Source organism: Diabrotica undecimpunctata, chromosome 5, assembly GCF_040954645.1.
Source record: "Diabrotica undecimpunctata isolate CICGRU chromosome 5, icDiaUnde3, whole genome shotgun sequence".
Lineage (NCBI taxonomy): Eukaryota > Metazoa > Arthropoda > Insecta > Coleoptera > Chrysomelidae > Diabrotica > Diabrotica undecimpunctata.
Genome location: NC_092807.1, coordinates 64,147,060 through 64,168,931, shown reverse-complemented (window position 1 = coordinate 64,168,931; position 21,872 = coordinate 64,147,060). Strand labels below are relative to the sequence as shown.

Sequence of the window (21,872 nt, the reverse complement as noted above, 5' to 3'; positions counted from 1 at the left end):
ATAATAGATTTGGTTACTGTTTGAACATGTTGGTTACTGTTTGGAATTCTTTTTAATTTAAACTGTAGTGTTGGAATTATTTTTTATTTGAGTTCATTTTTATAGAACAAATTTTATATATTTATACTTATTTTATCTTATTTTGTTTCATTTTTATATAACTAATTTTTATTTTCACACCTACTATATCCAAAAAATCTAAACGAAAATATGGTTTCAAAGATTATTTGGAAAATACCAAATAATATCTTATTTTTAATTAACAGACATAAATTTCCGTCCAGTTTAAATCTAATATATTACACCTACTCCTTCCTAATACTTTACTAGTACTGTCTTTATTTATTATGCTTTCTGAAAGACCAACCCACGAACCCATGCAATAAGCATGGCATACCAAACTAGTTCTGTTCTGCACGTTACCACAGATTTAAAATCAAAGTGTCGTTACTTTGACGACGCGACGTCGCCAAATAATTTTGTATGAAGCTTTTTTAATGTTACGTCCTAATGCAGTTTATTATTTTTATTGGGAATAAGGCACAATGTGACTTTAAAATAGGCTTAGTTTGACGCTTAGATTTCCAATTCGGAAATCGTACTTAAAATCCGAAACATTAATAAATTTTATTTATATAAAACAATTTCCGAAGTGGAAATCAAAATGTTAAATTAAACTTATTGTAAAGCAAAATTGTGGTATACTCCCAATAAAAAACAGTAAGCTGCCATATATATCAATTCGCCCAAATTTGATTCTCTTGCAAATGCTTGCTCAAATGCTAAAAAGACAACAGGTCAAATAAAACCATTAAGTATATGTATATATATATATATATATATATATATATATATATATATATATATATATATATATATATATATATATATATATATATATATATATATATATATATATAGGCGGTAGATGAAGCATAGCGCTGGCCCTGTTACATTCTTTGTATACCATAGGCCCAAGAAATAGCACATTATCCTGTTATAATCCCAAAGCCACACTAGTAATAAATTAGTCACGGAGTTTGTAAAAAATAACTGAACCAATGCGATATTATTGTTAGTCTGAAATATGACAAATGTAGCGCTCCTGAACAAACAATCAACCACATCGCCTTATAATCTTCAGCTACCAATTTCGCAGGAAGGCTACAAGAAATTTACCAACTTATTTTCATATGTTCTATGTTTATATATGTACTAGCTATCCGGCTCACATTCCCTATAGGAGGAAAAATTCACTCATCCCAGATACCTGTGGCATCAAAAGTATTGAGCTCTGGTCGGCCTTTTTCCGTATTATTGAGACGTAGATAACTTGGTACCTCCCAAAGTATCCCAAAAATTTCCTTATACTTCTGGATGTTGAGAATAGCATCGCTTTCTACACGGTCTTATAGAGAAGTTCATTAAGACCCGGCTGTTTTATGTTCTCTTCTGCTAAGAGGCTCTTCAGAATGACTGCAGTAGTAGAGAGAATAATAGGCACCTTTTGGGTATTTTCCAAATCTCTTTTATCTTCTTATTTGATTTCCATATCTTTGTACTGGGCGTATTTTTCGTTATATTTAAGACGCAGATTATTATTGTTAGGTATCGCCATATCCATTAGTGTTGTTTGCCTAGTAAGTATATTAACTAGTATAAAGTCCGGTCACGATTAAAGCTGTCGTTTTCAAGCATTATGTCAGGGATGTTTTGATAATGGGGCAGATGTTCGGTTTGTAGAAGTCCCATTTTGCTAGCTAGTTCTTGGTAAATAATAACTCTCCTGTTGGGTCACGGCGTTCTTTATAATCAGCTGGACACATTTCTAGCAATCCCTGGTAAAATGAATGGTTTTATGAGCTTGACATTTATACCGGCATTTGTTGTTTTGGACCTGAGGATCTTTAACAATATATCGTAAGTACTTTTCAGTTGTCATGTACTTCCCGGTACTCCGGAAATACTAGACCAAGTCAGGAAGAGAACAAATTATCTTCCTGACGTGCGAAACTATCTAAAAATAAAGGCCTCCCCAGGGAGCATCGGTAGCCACAAAAGATTGACCTGCAGTCAAGCCACGGAACTATTAGACAAATGCACATATTTATGAATCTACTAAAAAAATATCCGAACAACCCTAAACCGGTAAGAGACTGATTTAGGGGTATTCTAGATTATTGCATTAGATATAGTATATATGCAACATATGCAACATATTAGAAAATGACTACAAGAACTATCCACAGAGACGGTCTAGAAGCATAATCCCCGAGGCCCGTCGGACTGGGGAGTCTCGAGTGATTCGGTACTTACGCTCACTTCCGGAAGAACATCCAGCACAATTGACCATAAAGCCTATACAGGCTGACGGGAATTGCAATAGGGAACCCCGACGTGTCACAGATTAACTTTAAGGTTGCCATACTAGAAAACACGTATCTGACGATGATCCACACCACCCAGCGGCTGTACAGGGATAAATTCTCTGAATTAGCCTGCCTGGAGGACGACTTTGAAGTGTTGGAGCAGTCTATCACAATAAGAAAAGGTGCGGACAGACGCACTAAGACACATAACAAATAACGGGGTACACGTGTATACAACCGCTTATAGAGAAGATAGCACAATTTAATTAACTATACAATATATTGAACAGAGGTAAGTAAATGTTTTATACTTTGATTGACCTTGTGGGATCGGAAAATATTCGTTAAATGCGTAAAACTATTTTTATATTATTTAATCGTGCAAACTGTAAATAAATTTTACTATAGCGATAAAAAAATAATAATAAACTTAAGTGGAGGATAAACAAAAATTTTTGAGAAAAACGTAAAATTATAATTTTTGAATGTATTTTATGATTTGAATGTTTTTTTTTGTTTTTCTTGTAGTTACCAATCGCAACTTGAGTTCTTTCGCACCACCCTACTATTGAATAAGTTTAAATAGTAATTTTAAAGTGTGGCTGAGTTTAATTAATCGGTAATCATCGCAAGATTTAGGATTATTTTTCTTGGGTAAGGGTAAAAGGATATTTTAACCATTTATCAGGAATTTGACGTGGTGGTATATTTCATTTAGACTTAGGAATAATTTATTTGGTCTTTTAATATTTTCTTCATTCAGAATTTTTAATATTTCTACTGGAATTTCATCAGTACCTGGCGCTTTACCACTTTTTGAGTTTTTAATTGCCCTTTAACCTCTGATATTGGAATTTGTATATTAAAATATAGTTGGTAATGTTGCATTTATTTCTTCCCTATTATCTGTAAATAAGTTCTTGATGTATTTCTTCTAAGTTGGTTGTGTTTCTTCTTCTGATAATTGGAGATCTTCATTGGAGTTTCTTATAACTTGTGATATTCTCTTACGTGTATTACTAAGTTCTTTTAGTTTTCTATGTAGGATATATGTTAGATAGGAAACATGACGTTTCATATTAAATTCTTCCATTTCTTTGCAACTTTCATCCATTAGCTTTATTGATCTTCATTTGCTTAAATTTCTCTTTATTTGTGTTACTGTATTTTCTTTTTTCTTCTATAGCTTTATAATGGCTGGTCTCATCCAGTATTTTTTGGCACTTGGTTAGTTTCTACCCACAAAAGTTTCGCCAGCGTTAAGTACTACCACCTTCATTTCTTTCCAGCCACTGCTAATCTTTTTTTTTAAGAATATCAGCCAAGTTAGAAAAAGGGCATGTTAACTTGCAAAAGGATTACTACAGTAGCAATGCGACCAATTTGTGGCATTAGAGTTAGAAGACCCAGGGTAACGACTAACAATAACCACGTGAAAAGCTTCAGCTACCTAAGGAGAGGTACCTTCTAACTTGGATGCACCGTACTCATGATGACCAAATAGTCAGAAACACGTTTTACAACACAACATTTAATTAAATTTGTTTAACCCTACCTTGGACTATGCTTGTAGTTAGCGCCTGCAAAAATTTAATTAATTAATTAATTATTCACTCATAACTTACATGTTTGAGGTTGTAATTCAATTAAAATATTCCACATTTCTTTAGTAGCTTTTGTGTAATAGCCTATTTCAGCATTTGCGTGCAAACCAAACACTTCAGGGCTGTTTGTAAGAGGTAGTTCATCAATAAATGCTAAAAAAACATTCGTTATTATATGTATCTTTAAACAATTATTTGGAATTTGGAAAATAAATTTTGTATATTAGATACCGATATATTCTTCTTTCATCCCATCAGGTGGGACGGTATAGTCCACAGTGTTATCGTGATAAAAGTGAAATGGTTGAAATGTATCAAATAGAAAATCTCCCATATATTCATCCATATAAGTTTTTACAATTCTCCTATCGAAATCATCTATGACTCTTCCTCCGTACATAACCTACAAAAATATATAAATGCAAGTACATTTGCTCGTCGAAGAACTATAGTGAAGATAGAAAGTAATGATCTAGAATTGATTACCTCTAAAGGCATAGTACGGATAAGTTACGATTTTTATATATACCTATGTGTCTGTGTATCCAGAGTCGAAGCTTAAAAAATCAAGTAGCGGATAAATAAATTTAACATTTAGTTTATAATGTTGATATTAAGAAAGATACAGGGTGTTAAAGTATAAATTTAAAATTTTATTTTTCGCTATAACTTTTATGTTTGTAAACATTTATGTATAAAAATTCACAACTGGGTGCTCTTGAGGATATAAAATTATAATTTGATGCACAATTTAATATAGCTAATAGAGGGTGCCACATATGCCATATATTTTGAATACACGTGCACTTAACTTTTTTGCTCTTTAAGTTAGCGCTGTTTTTGTTAAAACATATTAAAGATATATTATTTTAATACATAAAAGCTATACCTGTTAATAATTTTAAAACTCAACAGTTTTCGAGATAATCGCATTTTACAAATTAGATGCATAATTACGATTTAACCCAATTACTCCAGGCAATGAAGGAAAAATAGACAAAAACATCAATACTTTTGAATTGTGGTATAAAATACCTTTAAATAAAGTTAATAGTCAACGAAATATTAAAGAAAATACATATACAGTAGGATAATTAATAATAGGATTTAACAAAATAATACGATAATAGGATTTTACATCAAACATTATGTTTTATATTAAACTAAAGTCATAATCAAAACATTCTATTTACAAACCGAATTAAAAAATGGTTAAACTAAATAACAATAAACTTTTATATAAAATAAATATCGTGCTTTTGTAAATAGTTTGCATATTCAAATTACGAAGTAACTCGCATGGCCCTAAAAAACAGTTACCAATTATTCCATACCATACGTTAATCTTAAATTCATGTTGGAAATGCCTTTTGTCGACGAAAGAGTGGTCAAGATTTTGACTGTATCGGATATTATTTGCAAATTTGCAGCATAAAGGTAAATCTGCTGGTAAAGGGTGAAAATGCTCGCGGTGTAGAAACTGAAGTTTTGCTGATTCCTAACTCTGAAGATAAACGTCGTGTACTTACTTGAGAATCATCGTCAACGCGAACCATTACTTCATCTTCTTGATTTGGCTTAACGATATTCGGTCGGCCTAAGTTGTTTTCATATATATATATATATATATATATATATATATATATATATATATATATATCTCATATCTATATTAGAAAAATTATTATGCCTCCGCATTTTCTGTTTTTTCTTTCATATACCAAAATAAACTATGTAGATATTACAAAAATCACTAATTAATGGAAACTTATTTTTAGTTATCAAAAGCATTCGTGACATCAGCCTATTATGTTAAAATTTCCCGTAATGCATTGGGTTTGTCTAAGAATGACATTAAAACTGGCTTAATAAAAAGGTGGTGGGTACAGTAACTGGTACTCTAGACTAGTGCGAACCTTCATACTACGTTTTCTATAATTTTAAAATTTAAATAATATTTTTAAAATTTAGTAAAGTAATTTTAAATAAATTATATTAAAATAATTCAATAAATTATTGTTTGCTATTAGCGCCATCTGCGAACGTATCAATAAAACATACGTTGTTTTCTTCTGACAGACACGTCAAAGTCAGATTAAATAAAAAATTATTAATATAATATAAATTTGATATTCGATAATTTATTTGACAATAAATTTAATTATTATACAAAACAAACAAGATGTTAAAAAATAATATTAGATTATAGTTTGTTATTAACAACTAACGTTAAAAAATATATAATGACTATAAACGAATTGATATAGAGTAGTAAATCGATGTGAAGACCGTTATTTAGTAACGCTACTTCAATCTTGTTTTTCAGCAAAATGCATAACAAAGCATTTTGTGATGTTACGTTACCATCTTTGAGTTGTTTTTATAAAAATAAACTAATAATTATGCTTATCCACCGTTATTCAGTGCTTTACCGCACAAATATCACAACTAAGAATTAATATGCAGCTGATTTATAAAATGCGATTATCTCGAAAACTGATAAGTTTTAATGTTATTGCCAAGTAAACTTTTTATTTGGTAAAATATTGGGTCTTAAACTTTTTTGACAAAAGTGGCGCTAACGTAAAGGGCAAAAAAGTTAATCGCAAATGTATGTCAAATATGTGGCATATGTGGCGCCCTCTATCAGCTACCTCAAAGTGTGTAGCAAATTATAATTTTTCATACTCAAGAGCACCCAGATGCAAATTTTTATACATAAATGTTTACAAACATGAAAGTTATAGCGAAAAATTTTAAATTCCCACTTTAACACCCTGTATCTTTCTTAATATTAACATTTTATTAAAGCAAGTTGGCTTAAATTATAATATTTACTAAGTGTAGAATCTACTGTTTCTTTTTATACAATTAGTTAAGGACCAAACTGTATATATATATATATATATATATATATATATATATATATATATATATATATATATATATATATACAGGGTGACTGATTAGTGTGATAAAGCTTAGAAGATCCGCTATAATAATAAATATCAATAAAAATTAAAAACAAAAAAATGTATGCAACTTTACGGTTCATATTATAAAATTAGAATATTACAGGGTATTCGATAACATAGAGGCAGACCAAATATGTTTTTTTTTAATATAATATCCTTATTTTATTTTATATTCGAATTTTCTTCACCTATTAATCACAAAAAATTAAGCTTCATTATGTTTTACAGGGTATTTACAAAGTTATAATCAATTTTCTACGAAAATCATAACAAGTTCAACTCCCTGTATAATTAAAAATAAGCACAATAACAAGGATCTATTACTCCCACATTTTTTCAATAGTCAAAAGTTTCAAAAATAATTGATATTGCTAATTTTCTTTATATCGAAGACAGGGTGAGTCTAAATGCAAGTACATTATGTTCTTAGTATTTTTAAATCGAATACCCTATATTTTGTGTCACAAACATAAAGTAAAATTAACATTCATTTTAATTTGTATTTAGTATTCCCTATGTCTAAATTTATTAGTTTTTGAGATATTTTCATTTTTCAAACCAAATTATTAATACGTTATCTAAATTTTTACAAATTTTAAGTAAGCCATGACTGAATTGTCTAAAGCTGACAAATCAATATTACTAATTATTAATCAGGTAATCAATGTAGCAGTATAACAAATAAAGAAAGAAAATGAATACATTTACAAAAAAAAAATGCAAACACAAAATACAATGGAAGGAAAAAGACAGTCAAGATTTGATTTCACGTATAGTGCGTCTGTATATCCGCTTATACGTATTTCACCCAAAAAGGGTTCATCAGAACGGCTATTCACAGATGCTCTGAACGTGAAAATAAATCTTTCCTGTCTTGAGAAGCAACTCTAACATGGCTTCGTATGGACGCAAATCTGATAATAAATCCGTAAACTAATTTAAGAAACCAAATTCAGATTTTTGCTTTAATCTGTGCCTTCTAAGAATTGCAAGGCAAAACAGACGTTGACAAAGATGTTATTAAAGACATGGGGAATCTAAAATTGCATTCGAAAAATTAGTTTACGGATTTACAAAATACAATATTTATGGTAAAATTATAAACTATTTTTAATAAAGTGTCAAAACTGCATCCTAAAACATTTATGCAAGTCTGAAAACGGTCATTGAATGAGTCACTTACATTTACGAAGCATTTGTAAACTAACACTTCTAAATGTATTTAGGATTCTATCTTTCATCTAATCCCTTGTTGGAGGTATTTTATAAACTTTATTTATACCATAACCACAAAAATGAGTATATTTTATTAAATCCTGGTGATCTGCGTGGCCACTCTATTTGTCCATTTCTTCCAAACCATCTATTAGAAACTGATGGTCAAGTTCACCTTAAACCAAAGCATTATGGTGAACAGGAGCACCGTCATGCAAAGACCATATTTGTTCACGTATACGAAGTTGAAAATCTTTCAGAATTTAAATACATCTCACCATCTAGATTTTCTTCAAAAAAATATGGTTCTAGGACATGGTTACCCACAATACCTCCCCACACATTCAGCGACCATCTAGTTTGAGTAGGTGTATCTATGTGGTATGGATTAGTTTTAACATAATAATGAAAGAAGTTATGTCTATTAACACAACCATTTTTATGCAAAGTACCTATATTTCCAAATAGTACATTATCGAAGAAATCTCTCTGTTAATTAATTTTATCTAAGGCCCATTAACAAAATTCATTCCCTTCTCTCCCTTCTCTTTTCAAATCATTCCTGAAGAGTTAATTCTTGGTGCAATTTAATATGGTAAGGGTGCACTTTGTTTTTTGCAAGAAATCTTTGCACAGAGTAGTAAATTAGTTCTTTTTCTTTTTAAAAATATTCCGTATACGTATACTTGGATTTTCAGCAACTGCCAGCAGCACATTTATTTCGTTTTCCTGTGTCACATTACTTTTTGTTTGTTCGTGTTTTTTATACATAACTGAATTAGAGCGGTTTAACCGATCCTTCAATCTTTCAAAGCTTACTTTTGTACGTTGTCGCCACTCAGGAAACCGTTCATGATAAATTCTTCCTGATAATAACGCATTTCTATTGCATTTCCCCAATATTCAGATCATATTCATTCAGACATGGCTTACTTAAAATTTGTAAAAATTTGGACACCTAATGAATAATTTGCTTTGAAAAATAAAAATATCTCAAAAACTTATAAATTTAGACATATGGAATATTAATTAAAAATTTAAGTATGGTGATGGTACTTTTCGATCGGGACATAAATTACAGGGTGTTCTATTTAAAATTACTAAGAAAATAATGTACGTGCGTTTGACTCACCCTGTATTGGATATAAGGAAAATTAACAATATCTATCATTTTTGAAAATTTTGAAAATCAGTTAAAAATGTGTCAGCAATAGATCATTGTTATTTTGCTTTTTTTAATTATACAGGGAGTTAAACTTGTTACGGATTTTCGTAGAAAATTTGTTATGACTTTGTTAATGGTCTACAACATAATAAAACTTATACTGTTGTAATAGGGAAGTGACTAAGATTTCAAATATAAACTAAAATACTGGCTGTTCTATTTAAATAAACATAAGTTTGGTCTGCCAATATCGAACACCTAGATTTTTTGTTATTAACTTTTATTGCTATTTATTATTGTAGCGGATCTTTATCACACTAACCAATCATCCAATATATATATTTATATATATATATATATATATATATATATATATATATATATATATATATATATATATATATATATATATATATATATATATAACTCTTAACTCCTTTAACTTAACTCTTAACACCTTTATCAACGTCTGTTTTTGCCTTGCAATTCTTAGAAGGCACAGATTAAAGCGGAATTCTTAAATTTGGTTTCGAAAATTAGTCTACGATTTTATTATCAGATGTCGCTACATTGCGTCTATACGAAGCCATGTTATAGTTGCTTCCTAAGGCAGAAAAGATTTATTTCACGTTCAGAGCGCTTGCGAAAGCCGTTCTGATGATGCCTATTGGGCTGAAATACGGATAAACGGATGTGCAAGCTCCCTATACGTGAAATAAAATCTTAACTGTCTTTTCTTTGTTATTTCGATATACTCTGTACGAGTACTAGAAACCAATTCGCTAAGAATTTTGCTTAGTTGAGGAGATATGTTGTGGAATGCAATTTTTAGATTCCCCATGTCTCTCTTAACACCTTTATCAACGTCTGTTTTTGCCTTGCAATTCTTAGAAGGCACAGATTAAAGCGGAATTCTTGAATTTGGTTTCGAAAATTAGTCTACGATTTTATTATCAGATGTCGCTACACAGCGTCTATACGAAGCCATGTTATAGTTGCTTCCTAAGGCAGAAAAGATTTATTTCACGTTCAGAGCGCTTGCGAAAGCCGTTCTGATGATGATTATTGGGCTGAAATACGTATAAACGGATGCGCAAGCTCCCTATACGTGAAATAAAATCTTAACTGTCTTTTCTTTGTTATTTCGATATACTCTGTACGAGTACTAGAAACCAATTCGCTAAGAATTTTGATTAGTTGAGGAGATATGTTGTGGAATACAATTTTTAGATTCCCCATGTCTCTCTTAACACCTTTATCAATGTCTGTTTTTGCCTTGCAATTCTTAGAAGGTACAGATTAAAGCGGAATTCTTGAATTTGGTTTCGAAAATTAGTCTACGCTTTTATTATCAGATGTCGCTATATTGCGTCTATACGAAGCCATGTTATAGTTGCTTCCTAAGGCAGAAAAGATTTATTTCACGTTCAGAGCGCTTGCGAAAGCCGTTCTGATGATGCCTATTGGGCTGAAATACGTATAAACGGATGCGCAAGCTCCCTATACGTGAAATAAAATCTTAACTGTCTTTTCTTTGTTATTTCGATATACTCTGTACGAGTACTAGAAACCAATTCGCTAAGAATTTTGCTTAGTTGAGGAGATATGTTGTGGAATGCAATTTTTAGATTCCCCATGTCTCTCTTAACACCTTTATCAACGTCTGTTTTTGCCTTGCAATTCTTAGAAGGCACAGATTAAAGCGGAATTCTTGAATTTGGTTTCGAAAATTAGTCTACGATTTTATTATCAGATGTCGCTACATTGCGTCTATACGAAGCTATGTTATAGTTGCTTCCTAAGGCAGAAAAGATTTATTTCACGTTCAGAGCGCTTGCGAAAGCCGTTCTGATGATGCCTATTGGGCTGAAATACGTATAAACGGATGCGCAAGCTCCCTATACGTGAAATAAAATCTTAACTGTCTTTTCTTTGTTATTTCGATATACTCTGTACGAGTACTAGAAACCAATTCGCTAAGAATTTTGCTTAGTTGAGGAGATATGTTGTGGAATGCAATTTTTAGATTCCCCATGTCTCTCTTAACACCTTTATCAACGTCTGTTTTTGCCTTGCAATTCTTAGAAGGCACAGATTAAAGCGGAATTCTTGAATTTGGTTTCGAAAATTAGTCTACGATTTTATTATCAGATACAAAGCCATGTTATAGTTGCTTCCTAAGGCAGAAAAGATTTATTTCACGTTCAGAGCGCTTGCGAAAGCCGTTCTGATGATGCCTATTGGGCTGAAATACGTATAAACGGATGCGCAAGCTCCCTATACGTGAAATAAAATCTTAACTGTCTTTTCTTTGTTATTTCGATATACTCTGTACGAGTACTAGAAACCAATTCGCTAAGAATTTTGCTTAGTTGAGGAGATATGTTGTGGAATGCAATTTTTAGATTCCCCATGTCTCTCTTAACACCTTTATCAACGTCTGTTTTTGCCTTGCAATTCTTAGAAGGCACAGATTAAAGCGGAATTCTTGAATTTGGTTTCGAAAATTAGTCTACGATTTTATTATCAGATGTCGCTACATTGCGTCTATACGAAGCCATGTTATAGTTGCTTCCTAAGGCAGAAAAGATTTATTTCACGTTCAGAGCGCTTGCGAAAGCCGTTCTGATGATGCCTATTGTGCTGAAATACGTATAAACGGATGCGCAAGCTCCCTATACGTGAAATAAAATCTTAACTGTCTTTTCTTTGTTATTTCGATATACTCTGTACGAGTACTAGAAACCAATTCGCTAAGAATTTTGCTTAGTTGAGGAGATATGTTGTGGAATGCAATTTTTAGATTCCCCATGTCTCTCTTAACACCTTTATCAACGTCTGTTTTTGCCTTGCAATTCTTAGAAGGCACAGATTAAAGCGGAATTCTTGAATTTGGTTTCGAAAATTAGTCTACGATTTTATTATCAGATACAAAGCCATGTTATAGTTGCTTCCTAAGGCAGAAAAGATTTATTTCACGTTCAGAGCGCTTGCGAAAGCCGTTCTGATGATGCCTATTGGGCTGAAATACGTATAAACGGATGCGCAAGCTCCCTATACGTGAAATAAAATCTTAACTGTCTTTTCTTTGTTTTATTTATATATATATATATATATATATATATATATATATATATATATATATTGAAATGATATTGTTTATAGAAAATAATTTATAAGTTATATACTACATAATATTAGATATTAAAAGTAGTTGGTTATTTTAATAAGTTATATACTAGAGAATTTAATAAAAATATATTTATGTGAGGGCATTTTTAAGAAATTAGCATATAATAATTGTAAAAAGTTGTAGTTTAATGTTGTAAATATATTTAAGTGAGCCATGTGCATAGGCAACCAACTATACATACTCTCCAAGTGTCATTTTAAGAATTTTTACGAATATAAGTGGGGTTATAGTTGTTTAAAATGTGTAGTTTATTAAATTAGAATGTTAAGTTACTAATTTAATTATATATTCTGATCTGAAAAGCCTAAATGTAAACAAAATTATCAATAGAACATTAACGAATTCTCCAGAATGCAGAATTTGACCTTTGTTGACGGTCGAACATTCTGGAATAATGATTATGTCGGCTGGATCGAATAGATATTTTTTTCGAGAACATCCATATAGAAGAAATAGAACTAAATCGAACATGATCTCTTACCAGATGGTTCTGGAATATCCAAAAAGATATAAATACCCGTGATTTGGATTCAAGATGGCAGTTTTTAGTCAGAAGTCAAGCAGTTTATTATGAAAGTTAGTAGACACATTTAGTTAGTGAAGTAAATTGTTCAGAATTTTCAAGAAGTCAGTCAGAAAAGTTTAGTAAGAAATATGAAAGTTAGTTGGAGTCAGTGAATCAGTTACAAATAGTCCAATTGTTTAATATAGTGAGTTAAATGAAGATTAAAAATTATGCATATATTTTAATGCACATTTATAATTATACACAAATAATTATTGAAGATTAAAAAAAGTATATTGGAAGAAATTAAAATTATATTATGATTGGAGATTAGTATAAATCAACTTATAATAATTGGATATTGGTATATTGAAAAGAAGAATAAATATAAATGCTGTTTTGCTGGTTTGCTTGGTGGTTTATAAATGCTGGTGAAGAAAAATATATCTTAAATTGGTAGAAGCTGATAATTGGAAAAAGTAATTTCACAAAAACAAGGATAACCGAAGTACGAAGACATTCAGTGGTGATTAGAATCTATATAGTGGAAAACAGTTCATTTAGGCATTCAGTGAAAGAAAGGTACAAAATTTTGTTAATATAATTTAGTTAGTGTCATAACAATTTCAATTTTGAAGATAGTTTGTTTAAATTTTACATTGTCTATAGAATTTAATTAGTTTCATAAGAATTTTAATTTAAAGATAGTTTATTTTAAATTTACATTGGCTAGGTTAGATATATATGTGTGTTTCATAATAGTTATAATAAAGATAATTTAAAAAAGTACTTACAAACTAATTCTTTGAGAACCGCGATAAAAACCCTATATATTATATTATTAAAAATACTCATTGCTCATCATTCAAACAAACAATACATCATAACAATTTGGCGCCCAACGTGGGGCTCTCTATTTAAAAGAATTAGTTTGGGAAGATAAGTGCTCTCATATAATTAAATTAATTATCAGTTAAAAAAAAAAAAAAATTATAGATTTTATTTTTAATTATATTTGAACAAGTAAAGTCTCAAAATGTCTCAAGGAAAGAAAGGTACAAGAAGCAAAAAGAATGAAGAAGATTTGGAAGTAGAAACACAACCTATACAAGAGGAGAGTTTAGTTCAAGTTCCACAAGATACTGCAGAAATGAATCCAGAAAGAGAGGAAAATGTCAATATGGCAGCTTTGATGTCATTAATGATGCAGATGAACAAGACAATGGAAGAGAATACGAAAAAAATAGAACACAAAATGGAACAGAATTCACAAGAAGTCAAAGAAGACATAAAAAAAATGGAACAAAAATTGGAAGAGAATTATAAAAAATTAGAAAAGAAAATAGAAGATAATAATAATAAAATTGTAAAGCAAATAGAAAAACAAATGGATAAAAAACTTGAAACTGCAAAAAAAAAGTAGCAAATGAAATAAAAAGTATACGGAATGACTACAAGAAAAGGATAGACAATGAGAGGACAGAAGTAAAGAGGATTATTCAAGATAATAAGATAGATATAGAACAGAAAATAGAGTTGCAGAAATGTAACTTAGAAGTAAAAATTAACGAAGACAGGAGAAACACAGAAGAAAAATTAGACGATATACAACAAAATATCCAAATAAATAGTAATCAAATAAGAAATGTGGAACAGAGAATAGATGATATTTCACAAATGAGAGACATAGGGAGACCCTACTTAAATTTAACAAATGATACTGGGATTAAATTCTCTGGTAATATAAAAAATTTGCATCCTAGAGTATACATAAATAGTTTAAAACATAAATTAAGATTTGTGAATAATATTAATGATATTAAAGATTATATTAGAATGACATTAAATGACAATGCAGCAACTTGGTTTGCTAGTATTGAAAATGATTTAGATAACTTTCAAACATTTGAAAATAAATTTTTAAATTATTATTGGGGTGAATTAGAGCAAGCAAAGTTTAGAGAAATTCTATATTTTGGAAAGTATAATCACAATTTAAAATCAAATATGGTAGATTATGCATTAAAACTGATAACAGTTGCAAAATATTTAGAACCACCACTTAGAGAGGATGAAACAGTCTTAAATGTATCTAGACATTTTGATGTTGATGTTGTGCAAACAGTAACTGTACAAAATATTCAAACAATAGATAGTTTTATTAATTTTATTCAAAGAATACAAAGAGGCAATATGACAATAATAACAACAGAAAAAACAATAATAACTTTCAATATAATAAAAATGATAATCAACAATATAGACAATCATATAACAATAACACTAGGTATGGTCATAATTTACAAAATTTTAATAATAATAACAGTAATCAAAATAGACAGAATTTTAATAACAATACTAGTTATAATAGACAACATTTTAATAACAGTACTAATAATAATAGACAAGATTTTAACAATAGAAGAAATACAGAGCGACCTAACTATAACAGACAGGTAAATTGTGTTCGAAGGAATAGAAGCTGCGAAGACAGGGAACGAATTAGTACAAGGCAAGAAAATTTGAGTAGAAGTCATAGTAGGGAAAGACATAGGACATCAGATCCAAGTGATCAGATACAATCTGACAATTCTAATCATCAAAATTTTGTTCAGTAAACTTTCTGAATTACAAGTTAGGCCATTGCTATTATGAAAAACCTTCGGAATTTATTTCTTTAGATGAAGATAAAATTATTGAATCTATTAATTTAATTTATATAAATGCTTTGGCCAAAAATAAAATGATTAAGATTATGATAGATACTGGTTCAGAAAGTACTTTAGTCTCGGAGAATTTTATTTTTAATATATTAAAACTATCAGATATAATAAAGATTCCAAAAATTAAAATTGTTGGTGCAAATAATAAGAAGTTGGGTGAAATTGATAAACTAGCCAATTTTAAAATTAATATTCTTAATAAAGAAATTAATATGCAAGGATTTATTGTCAAGGATTTATGTGTTGATATATTAATGGGAAATGATGAATTGGAAAAGAAGAAAGTAAAGATAGATTTTGAAGAAAAAATGGTAACTTTGGAAGGGCAAATAATTAAATTTATGCAGAAAGATGAGGTGAAAGAAGGAATAAGAGTTGATAGGATATTATTAAAAGAAAATAATGATGTTTATGAAGAAGAAATGTATTTTGATGATAGGGAAATGTCCCAAAAGAATGTAAAGAATAATTATTGTAGTGAATATTTAAGGAATGGAAATTTTAAGCAGATGGATGCCTACGAGGTGGAGTGCGTAAAATTGGAAGCAAGGAATAATGAGTACATAATGAAGAATAATGTTATTTGTAAAGAAGAAGATATGATGAAAGTTTTAAATTGCCCTGAAGAATATAAATCAATAGTCATTTCCATATTGCAGCAACACAAGGGACTTGTCAATAAAGAAAATAGAATTGCACAAAATTATATCCATAGTATAAAAGTTAAAGAAGAAAAAGATTTTAAAACAAAATCATACCCAATACCATATAAATACAGAGAAGAAGTAAACAAAACAATTAATAATATGTTAGAAGATGGAATACTAGGAAGAATTACAGAAATGTCAATTTTCACTAAAATCGATTTACTGCATAGTTTTTGGTTAATACCTCTAGAAAGAAAAAGTAGACCGTATACAGGATTTCAGATAGATGGAGTAGTATATCAATTCAAAGTAGTACCATTTGGACTTCAATCATCTTGCAGTGCTCTATGTAGATGTCTTCATGATATTCTGGATCAATACGAACATTTTGTAATTCACTACATTGATGATATATTAATTTTTTCTAAAACTGCTGAAGATCATGAGAAACACCTAAAAATTATAATCAATAGATTAGACAAAGTTGGACTAAAAATAAATCAAGAAAAATGTACATTTTTTCAAAAAGTAGTGATATATCTAGGTTATAAACTTAACACTAACAGCTTACTGATATATCCATTTTATTCAATAGACTTGATTTGTTAAATAGATGGTAGATTTCATTGTTGTGAATAAATTTGACATCATACTTGTAGTTTTGTACATATGGAAATTAATTTGTACCCTAAAAATCATAATTTGGGGTTAGACACAAAATTGATACTATAATTGCTATAAAAATGTCTTTCTAATATAAAAAAGTGTAAAACTTACCAATTTATATGGATGAAAGCCTGTTGAATGGAAATAATTCCTAAAATTTGTCTATAAATAAACATAACACAATAATAGATGATTAGATTATATTGTTTATTTTCTCTGTAGTATCCATTGCTCCATTTGACATGACAGTTTGATCATAGAATAGCCGAACTGTGCTCCGTTGTTCTCTGCTTTGACATAGACAGCGAACAGGGATGTATTTGATAGAACAATTAAAATAGGAAATTAAATTATTTCATTTATTATAATTACTAAGGTATGTGGATAAGAAAATTAATATTTAAAAAAATAATAAGTAAATTATTTATTTTAAATTTAATTTTGGGGTGTTGAAATGATATTGTTTATAGAAAATAATTTATAAGTTATATACTACATAATATTAGATATTAAAAGTAGTTGGTTATTTTAATAAGTTATATACTAGAGAATTTAATAAAAATATATTTATGTGAGGGCATTTTTAAGAAATTAGCATATAATAATTGTAAAAAGTTGTAGTTTAATGTTGTAAATATATTTAAGTGAGCCATGTGCATAGGCAACCAACTATACATACTCTCCAAGTGTCATTTTAAGAATTTTTACGAATATAAGTGGGGTTATAGTTGTTTAAAATGTGTAGTTTATTAAATTAGAATGTTAAGTTACTAATTTAATTATATATTCTGATCTGAAAAGCCTAAATGTAAACAAAATTATCAATAGAACATTAACGAATTCTCCAGAATGCAGAATTTGACCTTTGTTGACGGTCGAACATTCTGGAATAATGATTATGTCGGCTGGATCGAATAGATATTTTTTTCGAGAACATCCATATAGAAGAAATAGAACTAAATCGAACATGATCTCTTACCAGATGGTTCTGGAATATCCAAAAAGATATAAATACCCGTGATTTGGATTCAAGATGGCAGTTTTTAGTCACAAGTCAAGCAGTTTATTATGAAAGTTAGTAGACACATTTAGTTAGTGAAGTAAATTGTTCAGAATTTTCAAGAAGTCAGTCAGAAAAGTTTAGTAAGAAATATGAAAGTTAGTTGGAGTCAGTGAATCAGTTACAAATAGTCCAATTGTTTAATATAGTGAGTTAAATGAAGATTAAAAATTATGCATATATTTTAATGCACATTTATAATTATACACAAATAATTATTGAAGATTAAAAAAAAGTATATTGGAAGAAATTAAAATTATATTATGATTGGAGATTAGTATAAATCAACTTATAATAATTGGATATTGGTATATTGAAAAGAAGAATAAATATAAATGCTGTTTTGCTGGTTTGCTTGGTGGTTTATAAATGCTGGTGAAGAAAAATATATCTTAAATTGGTAGAAGCTGATAATTGGAAAAAGTAATTTCACAAAAACAAGGATAACCGAAGTACGAAGACAGTTCATTTAGGCATTCAGTGAAAGAAAGGTACAAAATTTTGTTAATATAATTTAGTTAGTGTCATAACAATTTCAATTTTGAAGATAGTTTGTTTAAATTTTACATTGTCTATAGAATTTAATTAGTTTCATAAGAATTTTAATTTAAAGATAGTTTATTTTAAATTTACATTGGCTAGGTTAGATATATATGTGTGTTTCATAATAGTTATAATAAAGATAATTTAAAAAAGTACTTACAAACTAATTCTTTGAGAACCGCGATAAAAACCCTATATATTATATTATTAAAAATACTCATTGCTCATCATTCAAACAAACAATACATCATAACAATATATATATATATATATATATATATATATATATATATATATATATATATATATATATATATATATATATATATATATATATATATTGGATATATGCGTTATGTTGTTATGTACTTTGCTATCAACAGCTTCCAGTACCGAAACGCATTCTGAATGTTCCGATATGATCTATTGGTGAAGTACCAGTTTAAGACTATTAGTTTGTGTTGCCTTTACTCACCACAGAATGCTATTGGCTGAGAAAGTTCTCAATCCCGATACGGCACGTACAGGTGTTAATAAGTTAGAACCAAATAAACACTTGCGGATCAGCTGAGAACATGGCATACTGTCAGCTTATAATAATATACGTTTATTCCAATCAATAGTTATTACATTAATTTACAATTTCAGTTTACTTACAATAAAATAAACGTAAAAAAAAGTCTTAAAAACATAAACATGCTTGTTGACTGAATCTGTCTAATATTTTAAGGTTTATGTTTATTGTTTTTTCTACAAATCATTATTTAACTTTTACAGTTTCTAATCTAATTTCTATATTTTTTTTTGTCTAGTATAATTTAAATGTATTAAATTGTTACACAACTCCCTTTTTTCTTTTACCCAAGCAGTAACTAATTTTTTATGCAAATAAAAGTTTTTGATATTTTTATAATTTATGTAGTTCAGGAAATGAAGCTCGAAAAAAGTTAAAACCTCGCAATTTTTTCGTCCTGCATGGATTGAGTTGAAATTTTAACAGAAGGTAGGAGATAGCCCAAGGATCAAAATCTATATCAAACCGAAGTGCGCTAAAGGGTTTTAGGGGTGAAAACTACCCCTAATTGTCAAAAATTATAAAATAACATATTAAACCTGAATATGGGTAAGATTTGGTTTGAATTAGTAAAATAATGATTATTTTATACTTTTGAATAAAGTTCCATCATATTTCAACCCCTAAAAAGCAACCCTTGTTAGAGATTAATGTAAAAAAATTACTAATTCTAAAAAAATGATTTCGCCTTGGATCGATTTGGATAAAAATTTGGCTTATAGCTCAACTCACCCTCTGCTTTATAGTTTATGTCATTCCGATGAACCCTGATTGTTCTTAGGGGTAAAAACTACCCCTAATTTTCAAAAATTGTAAAATAACATTACAAATCTTAAGATGAGTGAAATTTGGTTTGGATTAGTTAAATATTGATTTTTTTATACTTTAAAGTACAATTTCATACATTTTCAACCCTTAAAAATCAATTGTTATGAGTGCTATAGGTAAAAACAATTTTTTGCCAAAATTTTGCAACTTTTCAACTTTTGAAAATCACCCTTTACAACATTGCAGTTTCTATAAACTAATTTAATAGATATAAATTGAAAAAAGTAGAATTAAATACAAAAAAATTATCAACATAAAAATGCACCATATATTCTTATACATTTACATAAATACACTCGCGATCATAAAATCCGGGTCACCTTGAAAATTTTATGTTTCTGGAATATTTTTGCCTCTGGTGCAGTAATAACCTTTTTTTTTTAGGCTAACGTATTTTTTATTTGTCATCAATGTTTGTTTTGAAAGAAAAAAAGAACGGTTTTTTATTGTTTTTATTGAAAAAGCAGAAAACAAACCAAATTGTTGATAAAACAGGCATACGAAAAAAATGGAAAATACAGAACGTGGTAAAATGTCAGTGAAATTTCAATGACTAATATCGTGTATTGCCTCCACTTGCTCTAATGACCTCTTACAGATGACGGGGCATACTCTCAATTTTTCTCCGGATTACATGTTGTGGTATGTTATTTCTCTCTCTCACTAACAGATCCTTAAGCTCCTGTCCGTTGTTAGGAGGAGATATTAGGGGTTGAATACGTTTTTTCAAATCGTCCTAGATATGTTCGATGGGATTCAGGTCCGGAGACCTAGCTGGTCAGGGTAACCTCGTAATTCCAACCTCGTCCAAGTATTGCATACTAATCGTGGCAACGTGCGTTCGCGCGTTGTTCTGCATAAAAACGACGTTTTCTCCAAGCCTTGCCATTATATGCATAACATGTTCTTCCAGAATCTCCGTAATGTCCCTTCGTACAGTTAAGGACCCATTTTCGATAAAGGATAATTCTGTGCGGAAGTCGGAAGATACACCTCCCTAAGCCATGACCGAGCCTCCACCAAATGGCATTCTTGGAGCAATGCAAGCTTGTGAAAATCATTCACTGGTTCTCCTCCAAACTCTTACACGTCCATCGGACCCAGTTAGGCAGAAACGGGATTTATCTGAGAATAACTCTTTGCTCAAATCGTTAATTCCCAATGCGCGTATTGTCGAGCAAAAGCTAGTCGTGCAACTTGATGCGCCAGGCAAAGTGGCGGTCCTGTAGCCATTACCCGAGAAGATAGTCGAAAAGAACGAAATCTTCTCCTGACTATTGCAATGCTAACATTTCGATTTCGTACTTCCTGTAGACGATTTCGATGCATAATCGCAGTTGAGGTCCGGTTTCGTAAAGCCTGAAACACAAGAAAACGGTCATCTCGTACCGTGGTCATTCTTCTTCGTCCAGAGCCAGGTCGTCTAGATAGCAAACTCTTCTCCTGAAAGCGTTGAAGCACTCGTTGAACCGTAGAAAGGCTTACACCAACAGTTCTTGCGACTTGCCGTTGAGTGTGACCGTCTTTCACAAGCGCACCAATTTGTGCCGTTTTATCAACAGTCAAGGGTATTTTTGGCAAAAAATAAACAATAACAAACACTAATAATGGCACAAATAAACACTAATGGTGGCAATAATAAACGTTTGTTCGTTGCGTTTGAACAGAAAGTCGAAGCACAAATGAGACATTTAAAACAAGCGGCAGTTACAGGTACCGTTCATTTTGGGAAGTGTGCGCTTTCCCGCGAAATCGGCACTATTGAAATTTTTTGTTGCAAAGGAAACCGCTAAGCCGACAACAAT

The 21,872-nt window shown here is 29.9% G+C and overlaps 1 protein-coding gene across 1 annotated transcript in view; it reads right to left on the bottom strand.

Annotated features, from left to right (window-relative positions):
* Positions 1-21,872, bottom strand: part of LOC140442220 (dynein axonemal heavy chain 10-like) — a 657,946-nt gene that overhangs the window by 6,809 nt on the left and 629,265 nt on the right. Inside the window, 2 exon segments of the mRNA XM_072533298.1 lie at positions 3,995-4,126; positions 4,205-4,376. Coding sequence (XP_072389399.1) covers positions 3,995-4,126; positions 4,205-4,376 — 304 coding nt within the window.